Raw genomic sequence first — 22,926 nt, forward strand, 5'->3', positions numbered from 1 at the left:
CTTTATTTATTTGACAGAGAGATTGACAGCGAGAGAGGGAACACAAGCAGGGGGGAGTGGGAGAGGGAGAAGCAGGCTTCCCGCTGAGCAGGGAGCCCGATGCGGGGCTCGATCCCAGGACCCTGGGATCGTGACCTGAGCCGAAGGCAGACGCTTAACGACTGAGCCACCCAGGCGCCCCTGGACAGGTAGTGTTTAAACCAGGGCCTCATGGATGCACTTCGGGGGAAGCAGCTCCTGATGCTCACAAAGTGGCTGCTGAGTGCCAGGTTTGCACTTTAATCCCGGGTCCGAGAGGGTGCTGGCCACAGGCCTGCTGCCTCCCCTTCTCAGAAAAGAACAGCAGAGGCCAGGGAGGGAAGGCGAGGCCTCCTCCAGCCAGGGACGGGGCTTCCTCACTGCCCAGGACTCAGGGACATTAGCCCCGCTGAGCTAGGCCAGCCGTTTCTCTGGCCGGCCGCCCCCAGCACCTTCCCTCCCACAGGCCTGCAGCGCCTCACTTCGGCTGCAGCCATTCAGAGTTGGCTCCCCGGGCTGTCCCGTGGGGCCAACAACTCCAGAGATCTCTTTTGCTTTAATTGAAAAAAAAAAGAGGGACACTTGACCCCCCCACCCCCCCCCTCTGGCTCAGCCCGCTTCCACTGTGTTCTTGGTCACCCGGTCCCCGACACGGGGTGTCCTTCCCCTCTGTGCTGGCCCCTCTCCCGCTAGGGGTCGCCGCCGCCTGTGCGGCCGTGCTGCGGGGCCTGGGTGCGGCTGGTGCCCCTGAGGCCAGGAGAGGCCGCGGAGGCCCGGCCCTGCCCCCGGGCGGGCTGCTGAGTCTCCCAGGCCCACTGGGGGAGCCTGACCGACAGGTCTGCTGCCTTCGGAGTCAGGAGCTCTTGCTTTTTTGAAGGCCACTCACATCCGTTTGGGGGAGGAGGTGAAGGCCGAGGTGAGGCCTGGCCTCTTATTGGTGGCCTCACCTACCGCCCCCCCCCCCAGCAATTCTGCTGCGACCTCACTCCCTCCCGACTGTACTAAAACAGCTCTGAGGGGCCTTAGGACCTAAAAAGGTGGGCACAAATCATTGTACCTTCCCCCCACGGCCTGGGGTGGGATTCTCCATGCTGGCAGGGAAACGGGGCTTCCCGCTGCGCACATCCTGGGGGAGGGGCAGGCTGGAGTCCTCCCCCCTTCAGTGTCGCACAAGCCCGTGGTTACTGCAGCCAGGCTACCAAGAGGGTGGGCTCGAGCACTTGCCAGAGCAGACTGCCCACAGAATGCCAACGTGCCCCGTGGTCCCGGCACCCCCACCCCCCACAATAGGGGCCCTGAAGACCTAGAGTAGCTGCCTGCTGAATGTGCATGGAAAACAAATTTCCTGCTCCTAAGGAGCCCCCCCAAATCCCTGTACTGAACCGACCTGAATCCCACATCAGTGTCCCCCACAGCTTTTCCTCCAGCAGGTGGGGTGGTGGGTAGAACTAGTAGGTCGCAAGCGCGCCTGAGCGGATGGCTACGTGACTTGTCCTGGGTTCACGCAGTAAATCAGTGAGGTGCACACGGGCCCAGCCCCAGCCGCCCCCCCTCCCCCACCCAGGCCCAGCAGCCCCGGCCTGCTTCCGGGCCCGAGGTCTCCTCTTCGTGCCACAAAACAGTCCCATGACCACATAACAGAGGTTATACTTTTATTTAACATTTAGAGGATTAACATATAGTTACAAGGTCAATATAAGCCTTCCAATGGAAGCACTGTATTTGGTTTAATTCCATCTCCAGAGACAAATGGGCAATTCCAGAACCTTCACAATGGCAGGGGGCCGTTACAACACTGAAATGCCTCCAAAGTTTAGAATTAGTGCCACACACACAAACCAAAACGTTTAAAGGTGCTCAACATCAGGTTAAAATAGAATTTTGGATCACTCTTTAAAGAATTGTTTTGACGGCACCAGCGCGGGGAGGCAGAGGTATGAGGAAGTATGAAACTAAGATTTCTGGAAAAATACTTAGCATCCATGTCACTTTTTCGCGTTCCATAAACTCTCTCCTGTAATTACAGATGTCACCAGAAGGCCTGAGGGGGGCCTCTGTGCTGCGAGATAAGCTGCAACAGCTTATCTGGCCTGAGCCTCACAGCCTGGAAGCTTCCGAGGTGAGCGCGCTAAACCCCCGAAGGAAAATCCCACAACAGCTTTCCATGCCTTTTTTTTATCTTGCAAAGGAAAAACTGGGTGAATGACAAGTTCCTCTCTTTCCAGCAGAAAAACGTTGTTTTTAGGTCATGTTCAGGGCAGGTGCTTTAAAACTTAGTCATTCTTACAACAACACTACTCTAGCATCGGTGGAGAAACGACAGGCGGGGGGGGGGGAGGGGGGGGGGGCCCGAGAAGCAGATGGAGAAGTTCCCCTACTCTACGGGAACTGGTCCATACTCCTATAGGGATGATTTCCCAGGAGGATCCCCAGAGTAAAGGATACACCTCAACTATCCTCTAATGACTTATCTCCTTGAATGAGCTCAGGTTTGCAGCGCTCCCCTCCCCACACAACGGCACAGACCCGCCAGCGGCGGGGGCGGGGGGGGGGGCAAACACCAAGGCTAACACGGAGAAGCACTAAGGATCCATTCCTTTCTGGACACACGTGGTACAGAAGGGAGTAAAAAAAAAAGGCGCAGGGGTTACAAGATACGAGCATATTCTCTATTGGGCTTAACAGACATTAAAAGAACCAATCACTGCAGTTTATACCATTTTCCCTATGTTGTGAGAACTGAATCTATCCTGACCCCAGAATATGAAAGATGCAATGCACATGCATTACTGAGGCTCTAAAATCGATTTAAAAAAAACCATTTAGCATCCTTGTGGAGAGGAGAGTAGTCAGCTTGGCTTGGTGAGATTCAGAGGTTCCTAGAGATTCCTGACCCCACCCACCCCCCACACCCCGGGGCTGGCGGAGGAGCCTCCGTGGAGCTGCTGGGACGGCCCGGCCTAACCACACACCTGCAGGTTTGCAGGGACTCGGGGGAGGCCCGGCCCCCCTGGCCCCGGGGCATCTGGCAAGCAGCCCTCTCACAAGGTGGAGGAGCTCCCCGCCGCCATGGGGAACGGAGGCCTGCTGCCAACAGAGCAGCCCCGAGACCCCCACGGCCTCAGCCGTCCAGGCAGATAGGCAGGTAGTCTTTACCCGAAGGGCCTGGCCCCCTTCAGGGCAAGAGAGAGACAGAGACAGAGACAGAGAGACAGAAGAGGGGGCAGCTCATGCTCGCTTGCTTGCTCGCCTTTAAACCCAAAGCCACTTCTCTTCACCTGCTTTCCCCAGGCATTTGCTTGCTGGAGGTTTCTCTCGGAAGGGGGTGTGTGGTCGAGCTCAACCCTGGTTTACTGAGAGGAACCTTGTTTTGGCCACTGAACACAGGCCCAGCACCTGTCCTTTCTGTCCCTTCGGCTCCCGTAAGACATCCTTGTCTTAGATTCATAAAGGTCGAGAAGAATTGAGGATGTTCGAGGTGACCACCTAGTTACCAACAGCCAAACGAGAGAAGACAGAGGGCAATTTCCTTCTTGGGCTCTGGATGGTGTCTCGTTCACAGAAACTCGCAGCCAGTGACTCCTCCCGACCGTGTCTGCACCAGAGAAGGGAAGCTAGGCTGCTCTAAGGCATGACTGGCCACGGGCTACACGGCCTCACGTTTTCCTCAAGGATCCGCAAGAGGAAGGGAACTTCACTCAAAAAGCCAACTCCATCCAGTCTCCGTGGCCCTCGGAGCACGTGAGAACATGCGGAAGCCGTGGCCGCAGGACCACCTGAAGGACCGCCAGCCTCACAGGCTCTTTGGTGAGGAAAGCGCTAGAATCCTAAGATGCGAATCTCGGGAATTCACGGGAAGACGGGAATTGTCACTTTGCAAGGAGCTAGGGCCGAGGTGAGACGCTCGCTCAAGTGCCACGTCCCGCAGCTCCCATTCACAGGGCCATGGCAGGGAGGTGGGCTGGGACCCTCCCTCGCCCCGTGAAAGGTGGACGCTTCTGCGTGTGGCCCTGGAGATGGAATTTACTTCCGGTGTAGACCTTTCCAGGCCACGGAGCACAGGCTCCCAATCAAAACGTGTGTGTGCTCGCGCGTGTGCACGCCATGGAGGGGATGCATGCATGCGTGTGCGTGCCTCCGTGTCCCCCAGCGCCCCCCACGGACACTCTCAGGCCAGGAAACATTGCAAGGGCCGATGTTTAGTATGAGGTGAGGACCCCTAACCAGAAAAGGACCACCGAAGAGTCAACGGACTCGGGACGCGGGAACCCATCCATGACATCGGGCGCTCAGTCCGCCTGGTGCACGCCTGACCCTCCTTGTCCAGATTCTGTTAGTCTCCCCCGGGGAGACCAGTGGCAAAGTTTTCACGAAAGGCACAGTGTGAACCGTGGACGGGCCAGGATGCGCCAGGCAGACTGAGGGCCAAGGCAGGGGCCCGGGAAGGAGGGAGCACGTGTCTAGCTGCCTTCCGTGGCCCCGTGTGGGGTGGGGGTGGGGGGACGGGGACAGGGACAGAACTGCCCCCGGAGAGGTGGCCGGACGGGCCGTGGGGGGAGCCGGGCCACGAGAAGCATGCTATCGGAAGAAAAGAAAGAAAACGGCAAGCAGCCGCGTGGCGGGTCGGGGGGACGCGGCTTGAGGCTGAGATGTGATGTCGTCGGAGGGCCGCGCGCCGGCCCAGCCCGGGAGCCGTCTGTGCGCGCTGGCGCCCGGGCCTGCGGAGACGAGCAGGCCGAAGGGTTTCTCCTGGGAAGGCTCACCGAGGCTCCAGCTCCTGCAGCCGCCTCTAGGAACCTACAACACAAAAAGACAGGAAGAGAAAGTGTTTAGAGGGAGGCCGGCGGTCCGGGGCGGGCAGTCTGCTCCGTGGACTGCGCCGCCCGGGAGGGGGACAGCTTTAGAGCAGTGGGGTGTTACCACGGGGCACGTCTGAGATAAGGAACTTTCACGGTTTCAGGTCGCCTCGGGCTAGCCTTCCCTGCAGGGAAGAGAGGCCCACACGGAAGACCCGCGCCCACCCACCCCCGGCCCCTCTTTCTGGGGCCGCCGAGTCTCGGCAGAAAGAAACATGACCCGCTTCCCAGGAGGATGCAAGGAATTTCAAGGCCCGATTCTCTCCCTGACCGACACTCTCGGTGCTTTACAAAAAAAAAAGTAAAATCTTGGCGAAAAGGAAAAACGTGTCACTCAGCGTCTACTCAGCAATCAACAGTGAAAGTTCTTCATCTGGAGGGGGTAGGAGAGGAAGGAGAGACAGACTCGTAAAGCCCTCAGGTGCACGCAGGGCGAGAGACAGAGAAGGTGTCATCATTTAAAAGGCGGGGGGGGGAGGAGGGCAGAATTTTAAAAAAGCATTTGGCTGGAAAAGTTCCCCATGACTGAAGACAAAAGAGTTAAATACCCGGATTACACAGAATCATTTTCTCGGAAAGGTGAAAAATCATTTAAAATACACAACACTGAGAAAAATACGTTTATTAGAGAGGCAGATACGAGGGTACAACTAAGAGGAACCAGACAGATTCTTTTCTTTCAGGGTGAGAAGAGAGAGAGACAATCATGTTGGCCATACTGGGACAAAACTTACTCAGAACACAAGTGTCTACAATAAACTCAAGTCTGGAGTGGCCGGCAGGGGACCTAGTCCTTCCGGCTTCCCCCGCGGGAACAAAAACAAAAATGGTCATTAGGCAGCAGAAGCACCAGTAAAACAGACAAAAGAGTCAAACGTTAAAACAACGAATTCAAGTCATCCTTTTAGTTTTTAAATGGCAGTATATACAAATAGATGGGGGGTGGGGGGGTGGGGGGATTATGGACATATTTAACAGAAAGCAATTTAAAAAACCAAACTGAACCATAAAAGAAGACAGTCACAATCCAACTGACCCATTGGACGTTCCTCTAGTCTAAATATTTTGGCAATTATTAAATAGTCACATTGTAGACGACAACACAAACACACACACACACACGTGTGCACGGGCACAGAACAGCTGCTTTGAGTTCCCCGCGGGCTGGGAGGGGTTGGGGGGGCAGTGTTCTTGGGGGTGCCGAGCAGATTGAGAAACCAGGTGGGGAAGACAGGCTTCTACGCATACACGAGTAATCTCTAAATGTGTCTCTAAAATAAAAGGAGAAAACTTTACCCACAAGCCAAGACTTGACTTCTTTCATTTTAGCAGATAACCGGGGGTGGGGGGAGGGTAGGAAAAACCAGAGTATGCTCTGGGCAGAAATGGGAATTCTGATTCTTTGGGAACGGTTTCAGGACTTCTCCTAATACTCGGTGCATTGACCGGCGGGCACCAAGGCACACTTGCTCTGTCCCTCCTCCGCAGCTGCCTGTGCTAAGGGCCTGAGGCACACAACTTAAAATCATGAGCATTCAATTACACGCCCAAACCCACACACGCCCCCCCGCCCCCCATAAACCAACTGAGCCATTTTCTGAATCAAATTTGCACAACTGTTAAGAAAAAAACAAAAAACACAAAAACCTAAATAAACCCACAACAACGTCATGGAATGCCATACTTTCCAAGGGAGGCTTCCAAAGGCTCACGTTGTCTCGGCCATTTTAAGACTTTTTCAGTGTTTGGTTTGCTTCCTGTAGCAGTTCACAGGCTGGAAATGAGTCCCATCATCGGACAGAAAGCTCTGGTTTTAATATCTGAGGTCCCCCGTTCGCCTGGGTCCGTGCCTAGTGCTGTAACCTCCCCTAGCTCGTGAAGAGGGATCCCCGTGGTTTCAGGGCCAGCTGAGTTACTTGCGGCAAATATTTAAAAAGGGGAACAGAAATGATTTTCCTGAGAGGTCTGGGGTCCAGGGTGAATGGCTTTATCGATATTACATCAGCAAAGGTAGAACAAGGCAAAAGAAATCTGAATCACAAAATGATATTTTAATAAGCAGGCGGACCGATGTCAGTTTCCTGCTTTGGGCATTATTCTACCATTACGTCAGAAGTCACCACTGGGGGACACCGGGTGAAGGGTTCACGGGATGGCTCTGGACTGTCTTTACAACTTCCTGGCAATCTATCATTATTTAACAATAAAACGTGTTTTAAAAATCAGGCTGTCATTAACATTTACTAAATTCCATTTTGGTGGTCCTTGGGGAATGTAGCAAACTTTCTGCTAGAATCTACAACAAGCACCTGTAACTCTGGCCAGCTGCCACACCCCGATGATAAGCAGCTGTTGATTTTTAAATCGGTTTTTTTTTTTTTTGGTAGAATCAGCTTTAAATCGACTTGAGCTTATAAAAGGAGCTCACGATGTAAAAGCAAGGAGCTAATTTCCTATTTAAAGGTAGGAAGGACATGAATAAATAATTCTCAAAGCCAAATAAAAAGTAAATTGGAACTTGACACCTTTATTGTGAGCCATTCATAGCTGGTTCTCTGTCACCTCAGGGTAGATTCTTGAAATGGGCACACACATTGGGCTGGGTACCCATCTCTATGCATGTGATCGATTTCATTACCTATGTTGCCAATTTAAAAATGCAAATCCCCACGTGACCCAGATCCCTTTCAAGATGGTGAAATACTTTATTTTAGTCTGGCTATAGTTCATTGTATAAGACGAGCTAGCAATTCTAAAACGATTTTCAGTAAATTCATATTTTGGGTCTTAAAGATGTCAAGGATTAAAAAAAAACGAACAAACCAAAAACCCCAAACACCTCTGCGAAGTGAGGAGCTGGGGTCTGCGTGTAGAAGCAGCTGCTGCTATTTATAGCCCCACCTGGGGAAGTGTGAGCTGAATACAGCTCCACTTGCCACAAAACCTCCAACAGAAGCATGCTGTTTTCTCTAAGTGATCAAAACAGCACCAGGGCATCTGATCGACTCTGTCAGTGGCAGCGGGGAGCTCAGTGGTCTCCTGTAAAAGTCAACTGGTTAATTGTTAACCAAGCTTTTCCAGATTTCAGTTGGTTGTCTGGGATTGTGCGGAGGGGAGAGGATAATCACGGCGATCTACCAATGATCTTAAACACGTTTAAGGAAAAATACACACGTTTAGTACCAATATAGGACTCGTCTTACTCTTTCCTCAAGGAGGGGGAGGTTTTATTTATGATTTCCTCCAAAGCAAATGATTGTAAGATTAAACAAACTAGCGTAGTTCAAGTTATTAAGTTACAAAATGTAACACTTTCTAAGGGGGTTCCATTTACGGCAGTTGCGAGATAGAACTGAAGTCTTACCCACCCCTCTGATGTGTGTGGACCTTTAAATTCAGAAATAGCGATTAGAAGCTAGAAGGCAACTTTTTTTTTTTTTTTTTTGGATACCTACAGATACTGCCAGAAGAACTGTTTATCCGATTTCAAATGACAGAATTGTAAATTGGCAGTTGGCAGCTTTCCGCGTCATATTTCATGAGCAAGTGAAACGTGATTATAGTCAAAACTAGCCATGGAAATTCGGGTGTCGAATGCCTACAAGCCCACCGCGTGGCCATGTGACAACAGGCACTCCGGTCCGGTATCCTCCAGCCACGCTTTGGAAGAACCGCCAGGAACAGTCATAGTTGTGGGGAGAGACAACTCCAATTTTTTTTTTTAGTTTTTTTTTTTTTTTAAGTTGTATTAAATATAAGTCTTAGCACCTTTGGCATTTTTGTCCAAATAGACTTCGACGTACGAAGTGGGGACATAACCCTCTTCATCTTCATTTCTCCGAATGCGGGTCCACCCGTCGCCTTTGTCTTCCTCGATCACGTACAGTGTTTCTCCTTCAACCACGGAGATGGTCCCTTCATTCTGACCTGGAGAAGCAAGATCAGAATGAGTCAGCTTCTCGTCACATCCAGGCGGAGCGCAAACAGGGAGCTTGGCAATGAAAGAGGTGCAGCGGGCGAGCGACAGATGCACGGACCCCTCCCCCGTTGCCCTGCAAGGGCTCCTCCTACCACGCAGAAGCTTCCAGGCCTCCCACTGCGGCTCTCCGGGACCCTTCTCCAGCTACCCCAGAGCTGCCCCCCCCCTCCCCCGGGAAGCCAGGTGCTTCCCCAGGGGACATCTTTGCTCTGCTCTTCCTCTGTCTCTTGCGGGGAGCATACCACCTGTGGCCTTAAATGACACCTTTTCAGACACTATCCCCACTTCTCTCTCTCCCATCCCGGTTCTTGCTGGTAGCTAAGCTTCCCCTTCTTGGGCCTGAAACACGTGTCCACTTCCAGCGTCGGCCCTGGCTCTTAAACCTGGCCTCGCTGTGTCTCTTCCCAAACTACATCTTTCTCCTACCTTTCCACTTCAGGGGCGCCCCGGGAGGGCACCTTCAGGAATCCGCTCCCTTTCCTCCCGTCTTTGTTCCCCGCTTCCAGTCAGCCAGGGGCCTGAGCAGTTTGCTGACCGTGACCTCTCTGGGCCCACTCTTTAATTAAACGGGGGTCCCCAAGACCACTTGCTAAGATAACTGCCCAAGTCTAGCGCCCCACTGCTCACACAGAATTCTCAAGGGCAGACTGTCTGGGGAGCTGCTCACAGGGGGGCTGTGGGGGTGGGGCCAGGGCGTGGGAATGGGGTTAAGTTGGCGACGTTGAACTGGTGCTTTCTTGTCCCACTGAACACGTGGTCTGTCGTGAGGCGCTCTGGAAGATCCATCTGTCCCAGGGCTTCCCAAACCTCCCTGAGCTCGGACGCTTCTTCCACAGCATCCTTAATATCTTTCTACGGGACATCGTTCTGGCAACTCCAGGCTAGTCTTTCGAACCCTTCATCCCTGTTCTCCGATGGGCCCCACACACAGGACAATACGTGTCCTAAGTACAGCTCTAACGGTATCGACTCCCTGCTCAAACGCTTTCAATAGCTCCTCAACTGTGGCCCAAAACAATCCAAACGATTCTTGCCCACCTCCCCCCTCAAGGACACCATTCCTAGCCTCAGATTCCACTACTCCTACCTAAGACGTCTAAGCTCCAGCCACACGGGCCCCTGCTTCTCTCACCTCCCTGCCTTGGGGGCAGAGCAGCCTGGAGAGTTCCCTGAATTAATTCTCTTAAGGAAGTGAGCTCGCAGTCCCATGAACCCCCATCGCTCCGGGCCCCACCTCTGTAAGTGCTGTCAGCTGACCTCCCCCAAATGTGTGTCTGCTCTCTCCGGGGGCAGATGCCACGCTGACTCGCCCGCATCCCACCCCTCTGGGGGCTTTACAAGACAGGAGCTCCCGGAAATACTGGATGAACGGATGAAATCATCATTATTTCACACTATCTGCTGCAGGTAAGCTGCACGGAAACTGTTCCATTGTACGGACCAACGGGCAAAACGTGCAGCCATGAACCAAATGATGATGATGATGACGGTGAGCAGAACGATAGGGTAAGACGAGAGAGAAAGATCTGGAAGAAGGTCCAATCACAGCAGGAGAAGGGACAGCGTGCGTGAGTGGGGAACCGGGCGGACGCAGGTCACCTTCGAACGTGTAGAGGGCTTTGCAGGTCCCGATGGCAGGCAGGGGCTCCTCCTCATCAAACTCGTCGTCGAAGTCCGTGGCCAGCACCTTCACCTCACCCTCCTGACTCTGCTCCTCCGTGTAACTGCCATCCGGGCTGCTCAAGAAAGGAAACCACACAGCAACTATAGCGACTGCCCAGTGACGCGCTTGCACCCCCCCCGGACTGCCGTCACCAAGGCCATCGCAGGTCACCCGCGTGCTCCGTCACCGCCCCACGCGGCACTAGGGACCCGCGCGGTGGGGAAGGGGCAGGTCAGGCATCTTGGGCTCTTGGGAACAGAGCAAGTGCCTCACGCTCGTCTGCAGCCTCCAGAATCGGGACCCGAACACAAAGCCAACCTGCTCCCCGCCGGACGCCAGGCGCGGTAGATACTGTACCTCTCGCGGTCCTGGGCACAGTTGTTGACCGTGGCCGGGTTCTGGGCGTCGAACATTCCACTCTGCCGGCGGGCCTGCTCGCTGCGCGCCGGGAGCCTGCCTTCCACCTCCGCCAGCCAGGCCTGCGAGCAAAAGCCACCAAAGACGCTGCTCTGAGCTCAGCTGAGGGCCCGGCCAGGGAGTCTTAAAGGCCCCAAATTCGGGGGGCTCAATGGTCACTGAAGCTGAGACTCGAGAAGGACCCCCCCGTCTCTAGGGTCTCTGCATTCAGCTGTATAAGGCACCCATAGGCAACTGCTCCTAGTGCATCTCACGTTGGAGAAGTAGAAGCAAGCGTGTTTAGGCAACTGTCACAATGGGGCAGAAAGAGCGCTGGACTGTGTTAGACTCTTGCACTTTTTTTTAAACTTTTTTTTTTTTAAAGTAGGCTCCATGCCCCGCGTGGGGCCCGAGGCAGAGCCTGAACTCACAACCCTGAGATCAAGCCCTGAGCTGAGATCAAGCGTCGGACGCTTAACCGACTGAGCCACCCGGGTGCCCCTCTACTCTTGGGCTTTTTAAAACAGCTGTGTGATTTCAGGTAAGTCGCTTCTAGTTCCTTCTGGTTCCAAAAGTTTGTGACCGTGAGGTCCCACCGGAGAAGAGGAGACTCCTGCCGCGCGTCAGCGGTGACTCAGTGTGAAAGCTACACTCACTTTTTCTTGTTTTGAGGAGTATGTCACTCTTTTTAATAGTAAAGAAACGTATATACAGGAAATCAAATAAGATAAAAGATAAAATTATCTTGGGCAACATTGGAAATAGTGTAAAAAAGGCCAAAGGATAACAATGACCAGGAAAGAACATTTCTAGGTTCTAAACCCTCCAACAGTCGTAACTGATTGACGGATTCTAGGAAGAATCTTAAAAAGCCGTATCTGACCCTTCGTTGCTAGAAGTAACCGATTCCGACTGGAGCGATCAGTCACTGATATATTTTTCCATGTTCTGTAGCCTCGAAATTTGTGGGTAAAAGAAGCCCTCTGTCCATAGCTCTCGAGTGCTTCTCTCTCCCTCCTTAAAACATTTATTATTTATCTTTCCTACTCATTTCTAATTTGTGTCTCTCAGCGGTTGTCACCTCTATGACCCTTTGATGATGGGTCCTTTGTAAGAACCATAACGTATTTGACTTGATTTTTTTTCACTTCTGGATTCACAATGGCACACTGGCCACTGTGTCCATCATCAACAGGCGCTGGAACAGGACCGACTAAGCGAAGCGCTTAAACCAAAGAACAACGCATCCAAATACAACCGTGCATGTCGGTTTTAGGGGACATCCTGGGCAGAGGGCATGCCGAGGGGCAGAACAGCCGGTGGGTGACCACTTTTCCTTTTATCACAACTTGCCAAGCCCCCCCGACACCCTCCAGCCGCACCTCTTGCACGAATGGCTGGTGTTCTACAGCATCCACAGCCCTTCCTCGCTTTCTTTTTTTTCCAACAGAGCTTTTCACCACCCACAGCGTTTTCATACCTCAAATTTCTGGGATTCTAGCCGCAGTTTCTCTATATTTTGGCTGACTTCGGTTAATTTGTGATCCAAACTGGCTGGGTCTCCCATCTGAGGATTCTTCAGGTAAACATCTTTCATTTTTGTTATGGCATCTCTGAAAAAAAAAAGAGGGAGCAGGACACGGTAAAGGTGAATGTCACCCGCCTAGTGTATTCTCCCACCATCTTGCACGCCGTGTGAATGGGAGCACGGGAAGGCGATGTCACCACGTGGGTTGGAAGGGAGTATTGGGGCCGGCTTTCATCCTAAAACTCCGTAAGAATTCTGCTCCCGAGGTCTGTATAATCCAGAGATGGATATGAACATTTCGGTTGCCTTTTCTGAACGGTATGTGGTACCTCCCTCTGCCCTCAGCAACTGAGAAACATAAATCAATCCTGTGCCTTTGCCTTTTGCCCCAAACAACAACAAAAACAAAGCCCAAATACCCAGACGCACATTTTTCGTGCAAACCGAAGCTCCAGCCTGCATCCTGGTCTTGTGGGCTACCATATGTTCCCCTCATGGAGAAGCACGGTTAACTGCTTTGGAAATTTTATTACACACTCTTTCAACTATTAAGAAACCAAACCCACAGTTGGTATCCATGACAGGCGGGTAACTGAGCCTCAAAGCTACATATCGCAAGATCCCACACCCTTCCTGAAATCGTGTTGGCGGCCCGCCCACAGCAACCTGAGTAAATGAATCCCCACAGGAGCGCTGCAGCCAAGCTTGGGGTTATCTCTGGGACCAAAGAGCTCTATTAATTCTGAACTCTGGTTCTGAGAGACTTTTAGTAGGGTTCGAGGTGTTAAAAGTTTAGAGCAAATGACTCTGCAGCTGGTAAGGGGGCCAATTTTAATGAGCTTCAGTAAAAGGCAGCCTCAACCTGTTATACAACATAAGACCAATGAACCAAACCCTATTTTGAGTCATGGGAAATAGTTTAACTGAAAATACAGAAATAACAGGAAGAGAATTTCCACAAGTCCTCACCAGGCCTGGGCCCATCCCCTCGCATCTGAGCCCTTCTGAGCCCTTCCGACCCGCTGCTCCTTTGTGGGTACTGACTGTTCACTTTCCCTGAGGTCCCACCTCCACTACAGCCCTCCCCCTCCACCTGCACTCCCCGCGCCCCCTGACTTTTCTCCACTTCCTTCTTTCCCACAGCGTGTATCGCTTTCCAACATTATGTAAGTTGTTATTATGCTTGTTATTGTTTATTGTCGGTCTCTTCCTACTAGAATGGAAGCTCTCCGGGCTCAAGCTCTTTTGTTAACTTGGTATCTCCCCAGTGGCGGGACACTACATGGCACGCAGTAGATGCTCAGTAAGTATCTGAGATGAATAAATGCTCTTACTACAAACAAGCTGTAGTGTCTACCTTTACCAAATTCCTCTCTTGACTTTATGGCTACACCTCGAGCTACTGTCCTACCTCTCTGCAAAACTTCTCGAAAGACTTGTCGAGATCCATTACCTTTGATTCTCCTCCTCCTGTCTCTCCTGGTAGGTCTCTCCAGAAGTTTAATTTTGTTCATCTTTTCAAGGAATCAACTTTTGGATTTGTTGATCCTCTTTGTTGAGTGCGTATGTTTTTCTATGTCACTAATTTACACTCTTGCTTCTGTTTTCTTTGGTTCAATTTGCTGTGCTTTTTCTAACTTCTTGAGATGGACACTTAGCTCACTGATGTTTAGTGTTTTTTTTACATATGGAAAAAATACACATTTTTTAATACATATGGAAAGATATCGTTCCCTTTATGAGCATTGCCTTAGTGACAGCCCAGTAACTGATGTATAGAATATGGGTTCAGGTTCAGCTCTGCTCCAGTATCTTCCAATGTCTCTCTTTTTTTTCCTCTTTGTTGTGCTGTCAGTGTGTTTCTTTTCTTCTTTTTTTTTTTTTTAACATATAATGTATTATTTGTTTCAGGGGTACAGGTATGTGTTTCCAATGTCTCTTATGATTTCTTCTTTAGTCTTTGAGTTATCTAGGGCTACATTTCTTAATTTCTAAATGTTTGTTATTGGTACCCAGCTTTACTGCAGGCTTCAGAGAACACACCTTGAATGGTGTCTACCCTTGGATGTTTGTTGAGATTTGCTTTGTGAAAACAGGATATGCTCAATTGTTGGAAATGTTGTGTGTGTGCTTGAAAAGAATGTGCACCATGCAATTATTGGATAGACATGATTGAGGTCGATTTTGTCAATTATATTATTTAAATATTCTACCCTGAATCTGTTAATTTGTTTTACTAGTTATTCAGAGAAGAGCATTAAACATCTCCCCCAACAGTGATGTGTTTGTATTTCTTGTACATACTCATGGCAAAGGGTTAATAGTATAACCTTTTTTATGTTTTGAGATCAGACAGTCCTACAGCTTTAAACTGGGCTGTTTGTTACTCAAAGCATTTAATGTTATGAAGTTGAACTTCTTGAGCTTAATAGTTTGAGGGGTTTTTTGGCCTGAAAGTCAGTCTTCCTCTGGCTGGCACTGGTCAACCAGCGCGTGGATGGTATATCTTTTTCCATTCTTTTATTTTCAATCTGTCTATACCTTATGAGGTATGTTATTTTTTTATACCTTATGAGTTAGATGTGCCTTTTGTAGGTAGCATACAGGTGGATTTTGGGTTGTTTGTTTTTCAGTCTGAAAATCTAATTGGGACATGTAGTCTGTTGACACTGAACATACTCATTTTATTTTATAGACACTATGTGCCAGGCATTGGTCCAAGCACCTCCATACACTGACACATTTAATCCTCACTATTAACTTCCTTTTCAAGATGAGGAAACCGAGGTAAGGTTAAGAGGTTAAGATCAAGAAGAAGTTAAGAAGCTTATCCAAAGTCTGCAACAGAAATAGGCGGAACCAGGTTTGAACCCAGGGTATATTAATTTATTTTTAAGTTTTATTTATTTAAGTCATCTCTGTATGCCACGTGCGGCTCGAACCCACAACGTGGAGATCAAGAGTCGTACACTCCTCTGACTGAGCCAGCCGGGCACCCCTGAACCCCAGGGTGTTTTAAATCTGCCCTCACACTTTGTGCTTTTGATTAGTCCTGCCTTGTCCCTCTTGTACAAAATGCAAGTTGCATGAGAGCAGAGGTTTTCATGTGTTTTGTTCATCGCTTTATTCCCAGGGTCTAGGATACTTCCTTGTACACAGTAAATGCTCAATAAACAGTCATCAAGTAAATGGTTAAACTGGATTTGCCTTCTTACCAGCAAGGCCGCTGTGAGGGTTAAAAGGTTAACCAGCTTCCACGGCCACAACCCAAGTGGCAGAGAAATTTTTCTGTATAACTATTGGACAATAGTGTCCACGACCTTTTTCAATGTCGTTTCAAATACCCGAGCCAGAACTTCTTACTCCCATACAGAATATTACTTATTCAACACCCCGAGATTTAACTGGTTTATATATACATGACCCTTTTTATATATGGTCCCACATGTAATAAAAAGGATAAAGAAAATTTTCATCTCATGAGGTGTATTTCTAACACAAAACAAAACCGAAGTTAATTCTATGTGCTGTTTGTTATGCACTGTAATAGGGTTTATAAAACTACCCATTTGGGGCGCTTGGGTGGCTCCGTCGGTTCAGCATCCGACTCTTGATTTCGGCTCAGGTCATGATCTCAGGGTCGTGGGATTGAGCCCCGCATTGGGCTCTGCACTGGGTGTGGAGTCTGCTTGAGAGTCTCTCTCTCCCTATGCCTCTCTACGCCCCCACCCCGATTTCTCTCGCTCTAAAAAAATAAAAAATAAAAATAAATAAAACCACCCATTTTTCAGGAGTTGCTCTACCAGAAGTAAACGAATAAGCAATTACTTTTCTTTTGCCATGTACTAAACTGTACTGCTTCCCCAATTTTGTTTGTTTGTTTGTTGGCTTTTTGCATAACCAAATTTTAACCCCAGCTTCGCCATAACTAAATTTTTTTTTTAAAGATTTTATTTATTTATTTGAGAGAGAGAGTGAGAGAGAGAGAGAGCACAAGAGGGGGGAGCGGGAGAGGGAGAAGCAGACTCCCTGCTGAGCAGGTAGCCCAATGCAGGACTCGATCCCGGGACTCCAGGATCATGACCTGAGCCGAAGGCAGTTGCTTAACCAACTGAGCCACCCAGGCGCCCTAAATTTTTTTTTTTAAAGATTTTATTTATTTATTTGAGAGAGAGAGACAAACAGCATGAGAGGGTAGAGAGCCAGAGGGAGAAGCAGGCTCCCTGCTGAGCCGGGAGCCCGACGCGGAACTCGATCCCAGGACTCCGGGATCATGACCTGAGCCGAAGGCAGTCGCTCAACCAACTGAGCCACCCAGGTGTCCCCGCCATAACTAAATTTATGTAGAATCACTTTTTGGCCTGTGTACAGGGCACAAAATCTCAAGTTATCTTTTAGAAAATCTCAAATAGATGAATGATTCACCTAATTCACTCTGAGAATTTATAAGGTGAGAGACAATTAATAAAGTGGTTTTTCAATCAGATTCATTAGCAAGTAACCCCTAAGTGACAGAAAAGATCTACAGGTTATAAATGTGGGAAGGGAAGCGCAAATGAAGAGATATCAAATCTTTTCTTATTATTTTTTGCATATATACCATCCTGGGATCAAACTTACAAAACAGCTCAGAAAACCGGGAACCCCAGCAGTGGGATCTTGATGCAGAAGCTTCTCAAGAGCAGGCAAACATCATAACTCTGATGGCCGGTGGTGTGTGTGTAATAAGACATACTATGATCTGTTTTCTAGACACTATCAGTACGCTCTATAACAAGATAAGGAGACACGGGAACCTCTGGAAAGGTTGACTGTCACTTATCCTCAAATAGAAAGACAAGGACATTTTAGACCCAAAGCTAGAACGTGGGGCAAGGGAAGGGGGCAGGATTCACACCACGTATCTCTTCCTCATTTGTACAAAAAACTCAGCTACATACGTAAGATTTAAAAAAAAAAGAAGAGGGTGGGGGATGGGTGAAACAGGTGAAGGAGACTAAGGGGACACTTATCGTAACGAGTACCGAGTCATGTGTAGAAGTGTTGAACCACCATATTGTACACCTGAAACTAATATAACTGGAATTAAAATTTAAAACTTAAAGAGAAATAAAAATTAAAAAAAAGTACAGAAATACAGGAAAAAAAAAGATAGCCAAATGTATTTTGTTCTCCAAACTGAGAGTAAAACCTATTTGTTAAAAGAATTCTCCCGATCTGTAATGAAGCCATCCAGTAGACCCTCCATGAAAAAAACCACACGGCTGAAATAATCACTTCTCTTGAAGCTGTTTTAGGATTCCCATCTTTCCACACTGAACCTGAATTTCTAAATAAGTAGTATCGCTCCACTCTACCTTTGATCCATCTCCTTTTGAATTTCTTTATTTAATTCATCGACTTTCTGCTGCAGCTTTTTCCTTCTCTGCTCGGGCGGGAGGTTGCTGAAATCCTCTGGCGTGGCGCCCTGCAAATGCAAACAGGCATGAGCCGGCGCTCCTCCTTGAGGACAGACACCGAGTGAAGCCCGCAGGACACATTCCCCAGACACCAGGGGATGCAGATGTCTGCATGTGTTCTCATGAACTAAAGGGAAGCTCTTTCCCACGACACCCAGCTGAGATGCAAGATCAATGCATGCAAACTGCAAAAAAGTCCCACACACCGGTTCGGGGTCCAGGCTTGCTGGCCAAACCACCTCCGCCAAGGCAAGGAGCAAGGCTGCAGGAGGAGGGAGGGGAAGAAAAAATTCTGCCCCCCCCCCCCCCCACGAGAATCGATGAAAAAGAAATTCTGAGGCAGATTCTTCACTTGCCCGTCAGCGCTGGTAGCCAACACTGGAGCGTGAAGGAAGTTTGAGGTTTCTGCTCCCTCATACAACACAGGGACAAGTGCCCCCATCATCAACTGTCTCATGTCGAAGGCACTGTTTTACTCCCTACTCGGAGTCTTTCCACTTCGCCACACAGGCTGAGGCCAAAAGTTTCCATCCCCACCAAGTGACAGATGGGACGTCTGGTTCCTCAGAGAATGTGGTGGGGGGAAGGACATTAAAACATCTATTCTCCCCCTCTCTCCCCTCCACGGCCTCTCAAAGTCTGGTCACTCCTTTCTGACATCTGTAGGGTGACCTCAGCAAATCCACATAGAATGCGCTCCCCGACCTCCACACCAACTTCCCAGCGCCCGAAATCCAAGCCAGCTGTTTCCAATCCAGCAGAAGGAGCCTATTTTGATATCTTGATCCCCTTTCAGAAACAATTAGTAGCTTTCCTCGGTGCAGGCGATTTCAGTAGAACACATCAACAGCGAGCTTCCAGACTCCTGCAGATGCTTACGTGTCAGAAGCTGCGGCTGAAGCTGTCGGTGATCAAGTGCCTTTGCTTCAATGAAGCGATTTTCATAAAGAAAGAGAAACGTATTCAATCGCCAGGGAGAAGCCAAGGAATTTTAGAAGAGATTTTACTTTCGAACCAATGAAACAGGCTGGCTTGGGAGCGTGGGTGGAAGAGAGGACCCGGGTAATATAAATCCAAAACTGAGCTGAATTTGCCAAGCAGCTGACATGGTGCTTGTGACCAGGTTCCTTGGCTGCTTAGGACAGAGTGCCAGGGCTGTGCTGGGAGCGTGTGAGGCAGCAGAGTTTAGTCGAAGGCCACGCACAGGCCTTTCAGCTGATGTTCTTAGACTTGTGCGTGCGTGTGTGCGTGTGCCCGTGCGTAAGAGAAAGAGGGAGAGATGAGTGAAACCAGAACACAAGTGGCTAGTCCCTCACGGCAAGCCAAGCAAGCTCAGTTGCCTCTAAAGCTTAGATGAACCCAACTCATCTTCAGGATAGAAATAAATCAGGCTTGTTTTTTCTGTCCCCTATGCGATTATCGTGTTGGAATACTTGGAACCTGGACCGTGTGCTTTTCACTTCGCTCAGCTCCGTCACCGAGCCTGAAAGCACAATACCTTGTATTCATGCTGATTTTACTTAAATCACATGAGCATGTTTTCCAAAATTCAGGGGATTGTTTTGTTTTGTTTTTAGGTGCTGGAATGCAACAAAACAAAAGACGCGCTGCTTCAGAAGCCAGAAATCCAGGGAGCGCTCAGTGTTAATTCATCAATAGTTCCTAAGCCTAACGACGGGCTAGGAGCCCCAAAGAATTTTTTCTACAAAGAATGGAAAAGTTCTCATCTCTGCACTGGTGAATACGGTAGCTACACATAGCTACTGAGCATTTGAAACTCAGCCAGTGCAACTGTGGAACTGAATTTTACGTTTTTATTGGATTTTAATTCATGAACATTTAAATAGGCACACGTGATGGGTGGCTACCGTATGGGACACAGGTGTAGACTGTGAGCAGGTGTAAGGTTTGCAGTGTATAAACAGCACTTGTGACTTATTAACAGATACCCTCTACAGCAAAAAATTTAACTTTATTTACGAGAACTAAAACCCATTAAATAATAAATGAACGAATTAGGGCCCTTTCAATAGGTAGTCTGTGTTTCTGTATTGTTATCTAGAAACTAATCTCGTGAACCGTGCCTCAAACTTTGCATTGCCCTTGGAGATTCAGGTCACGGCTTCTAGATCCAAAGGTGCGTCAGGTGTCTGGAAGTACCTTAAAAGGCCATTAAGGCTTGGATTATTTTAAACCATATTCTGACCTATGATTCATTTTGCCATGAAGGAATTTATATTTCTAGCTTTGAGTCAGAGCAGACTTTCTGAAATCTTTGGAGTGGCCCAGTTTGGAAAGAGACTGGCCCCAGAAGTGGCGCTGGTTTTGCAAGAGGGGGTCAACGCGTATATGGATATTTTAAGTGGCTAAGCCTCTAGGAGGACCTTGTTTCACACTTCTGGACTCAAATGCTTGCTTCTGAGCATCTCTCCCCAATAGCACAAGCATGAGCTGCTTCTTGAGAGTTTACACTTTTTTTTCACCCCAGGCAATGCTTCACTTTTTTTTACTGGCTTCCAAGTAATGGCAAAAGAAGAAATACAGAAAGGGCAAGGAAGAAACCCCGGTACCTGAGAGACTCCTACTTAATTGATCCAGTTTCTCCCAAATTCATGCTGCCACTGAACACAGTTCATTGAAACATTTAGAATGTTTTCCTTCTCGTAGAGACCTTAATTAAGGACTCGTCTGGGGATTTTATTTCACAGTCTAAGAAATGTTCCATTTAATAAAATGTTTTCTCTAGGGTCGGGTTGGTTGCCAAATACTGAGTCAGGTTGAAAAAATTCTGGATATCCACACATATATGTATCCATGTACACACATACAAATGTGTATATCAGGACAACCAGAAACTATTATCCTGCATCATCAACAGCAGTGCATAAAGTAGCTGACCTCATTCCTGGTTGAATTATTGCAGCTTATCACTGTCCATAATTTTAGGACATTCTCAGCTGTGGTGTTGAGAACTTACACATATCTCAAGTATAGTTAGGGGTTATAGAGTTAAGGGTTTCTTTTAATAAGTTTAATGATTAGTCTGTTTCCTAGGGCTATGCAATTAGGTAGGAACAACACAGAATACTAAGTAAATTATTTTAGAAAGGCTTAGGAGGCTCTTTTAACTGTCCATAAAGTCATCTTGTGATTTCTTAAATCAGCTATGCACAAGGCACCCACGTATTTATGTTGCAACTTCAAGATCCCATTGGTTGCGAATCTTGCAGGCTGCCTTGGACCTGAGTCTGAGACTGGCACCATTCCTGCACGTCTCCTTCAGGCTTTCTGTGTTTTTCATCTGCTTCTGTGGCTCCCAGGGAGGAGCATCTTTAGCTGTTAAATTTACTTTTATTCCAAATGATCCAATAAATAAACTCCCCGATATTGAATATTTATATTTATGCTCACATTTAAATAAAGTTTATTAACATCTGTCCTCCTCTTAAGGCCCCAATAAGAAAGGAAACCAAATCATGAGTTAAGCGTTAATTTTCTTAGCAACTTGAAAAGATTAAGATCGCCCCTCGTAGATTCTGGACCTTTGGATTGCAAAGGTCTAACGAAGAAACACCAACGAAAGCACACGCAACAGAAACATACACCAAAAAACCTGATTAGATTCGGGACATGCATAGAATAATTGTGCTTACCAGCTTGAGAGAAAGCTTCACGTAAAAATTGAAGAGGTAACGGGAAAAAAAGAAAGAGAGAGACAACACATCAGAAGAAGAGGAATTTGGTCAGTTGCATCGTATTAACATAACACATAAATTCACCTGTCGCTTGTGAAAATGACTTGCAGCAGATCTGTGCAAACGTTCACAAGAGGGGCTGGGCCCTGCCAAAACCTTCCTTTAGCTGCCATGTTGCCAGGGCAAAGAATAAAGATAGAAAAGGAGAGTTTCTGTTCACAGTTCTGTGTGGATCACATCAGCCTGGATATAAGCTAAAATAAGTTTGCAGTTGGTGACACATGCTGATAATAAAAGACAAAAAGAATCACATCGCCTTTTGTTCACCACGTTTCACATGGAGAGTTTTACTTACAGGGGGCGTCTCAAGAGCAATTGTTTCCACAACGTACAAGTAATGTATTTATCTTGAGGAACTCTAATAAATGCGAACACTGGCATTTCTCGAAGGCATGAAGGCAAACTCTTGAATGGGTGAACAGGTAACTAGGGGCTGGAAGTTGCTCTAGGAAACCATCTGCAGGATCCCGAAAGCCTCTCTGCACCAGGCTGGAGGCAGGACGACACTCTGGCACCGCTAACCATGCCCCGGCACGGTGGAAGGTGTATTCAGGGGCTCTCCATCCACTCTGAGCCCTACCCACGGGGCTTACACAGCACTTGGGGAACTAACAGGGGTAGCTGCCCTAAAAGTTACTGTTAGGAAACAGCCAATTATCTCAACTACCCAGGGGTACTCCTTGCTATGGGTTTCCTGACAATTATCAGGAGACAGCTGGTGCAATTTTGCTGGGCCTGGAGATTAGCAAAGGTAGAGTGATTACTGGGCACAAAACAGATTAAAAGGCATCTCCAAATTAGAAAAAAAGAAACATGTGGCTCTTCGTTAACAGGTGAGACATGCTCTATGGCTGGAAAGCAGTGTTTTGAGAGCGCGGTGAATTTTTACTTAGCTGTCGTCAATCCTAAAAGTTCAGGCAGCTGCAGCAGGATCAAAAATATGTTGGAGACAAAGTACCAAAGAAAGCGCCCTCTGATTTTAAATTGAGAGTGCAGGGTGTTAAAAATTCCTTACCCGGATTTTTAAAAATCTTATTCTTAAGATGAACTCAAAATGGACACTTCTTTTTAAATAGGCATCAAGCTTTTAAAGAAATCACCCCTATGGGGAAAAAGACTTTAAGGAAAGAAGCAGTAAGACAAAATTCTGGGAGAACGAGGTACGTACATGCACATTCCTGACTATTCTTGTGGGCCCCTCCTGTGAGCTTTAGCACAGATCGGTTGGTCACGACTTGAGTTCTTTACAGACAACACTCAGGGTGCACAGCA

At 48.4% G+C, this 22,926-nt stretch overlaps 1 protein-coding gene across 18 annotated transcripts in view; it reads right to left on the minus strand.

Moving 5' to 3' along the window:
* Positions 1-1,662: 1,662 nt before the first annotated feature.
* The window catches only part of FNBP1 (formin binding protein 1), a 136,400-nt gene continuing 115,136 nt past the window's right edge, over positions 1,663-22,926 (minus strand). For 6 of the 18 annotated variants that reach the window (XM_032418600.1, XM_032418598.1, XM_032418591.1 and 3 more), the window contains 6 exons: positions 21,553-21,567; positions 17,798-17,907; positions 12,393-12,525; positions 10,874-10,995; positions 10,453-10,592; positions 7,231-8,801 (listed from right to left, as the gene is read on the minus strand). In XM_032418600.1, the coding sequence (XP_032274491.1) occupies positions 8,623-8,801; positions 10,453-10,592; positions 10,874-10,995; positions 12,393-12,525; positions 17,798-17,907; positions 21,553-21,567 (699 nt within the window). In that variant the 3' untranslated portion in view covers positions 7,231-8,622. Of the gene's footprint in view, positions 4,816-7,230; positions 8,802-10,452; positions 10,593-10,873; positions 10,996-12,392; positions 12,526-17,797; positions 17,908-21,552; positions 21,568-22,926 lie in introns of those variants that run through there. The other 12 variants (XM_032418601.1, XM_032418597.1, XM_032418596.1 and 9 more) reach the window with 5 other exon arrangements.

The sequence above is a fragment of the Phoca vitulina genome, unplaced genomic scaffold (genome assembly GCF_004348235.1).
Source record: "Phoca vitulina isolate PV1807 unplaced genomic scaffold, GSC_HSeal_1.0 scaffold21, whole genome shotgun sequence".
Taxonomy (NCBI): Eukaryota; Metazoa; Chordata; class Mammalia; order Carnivora; family Phocidae; genus Phoca; species Phoca vitulina.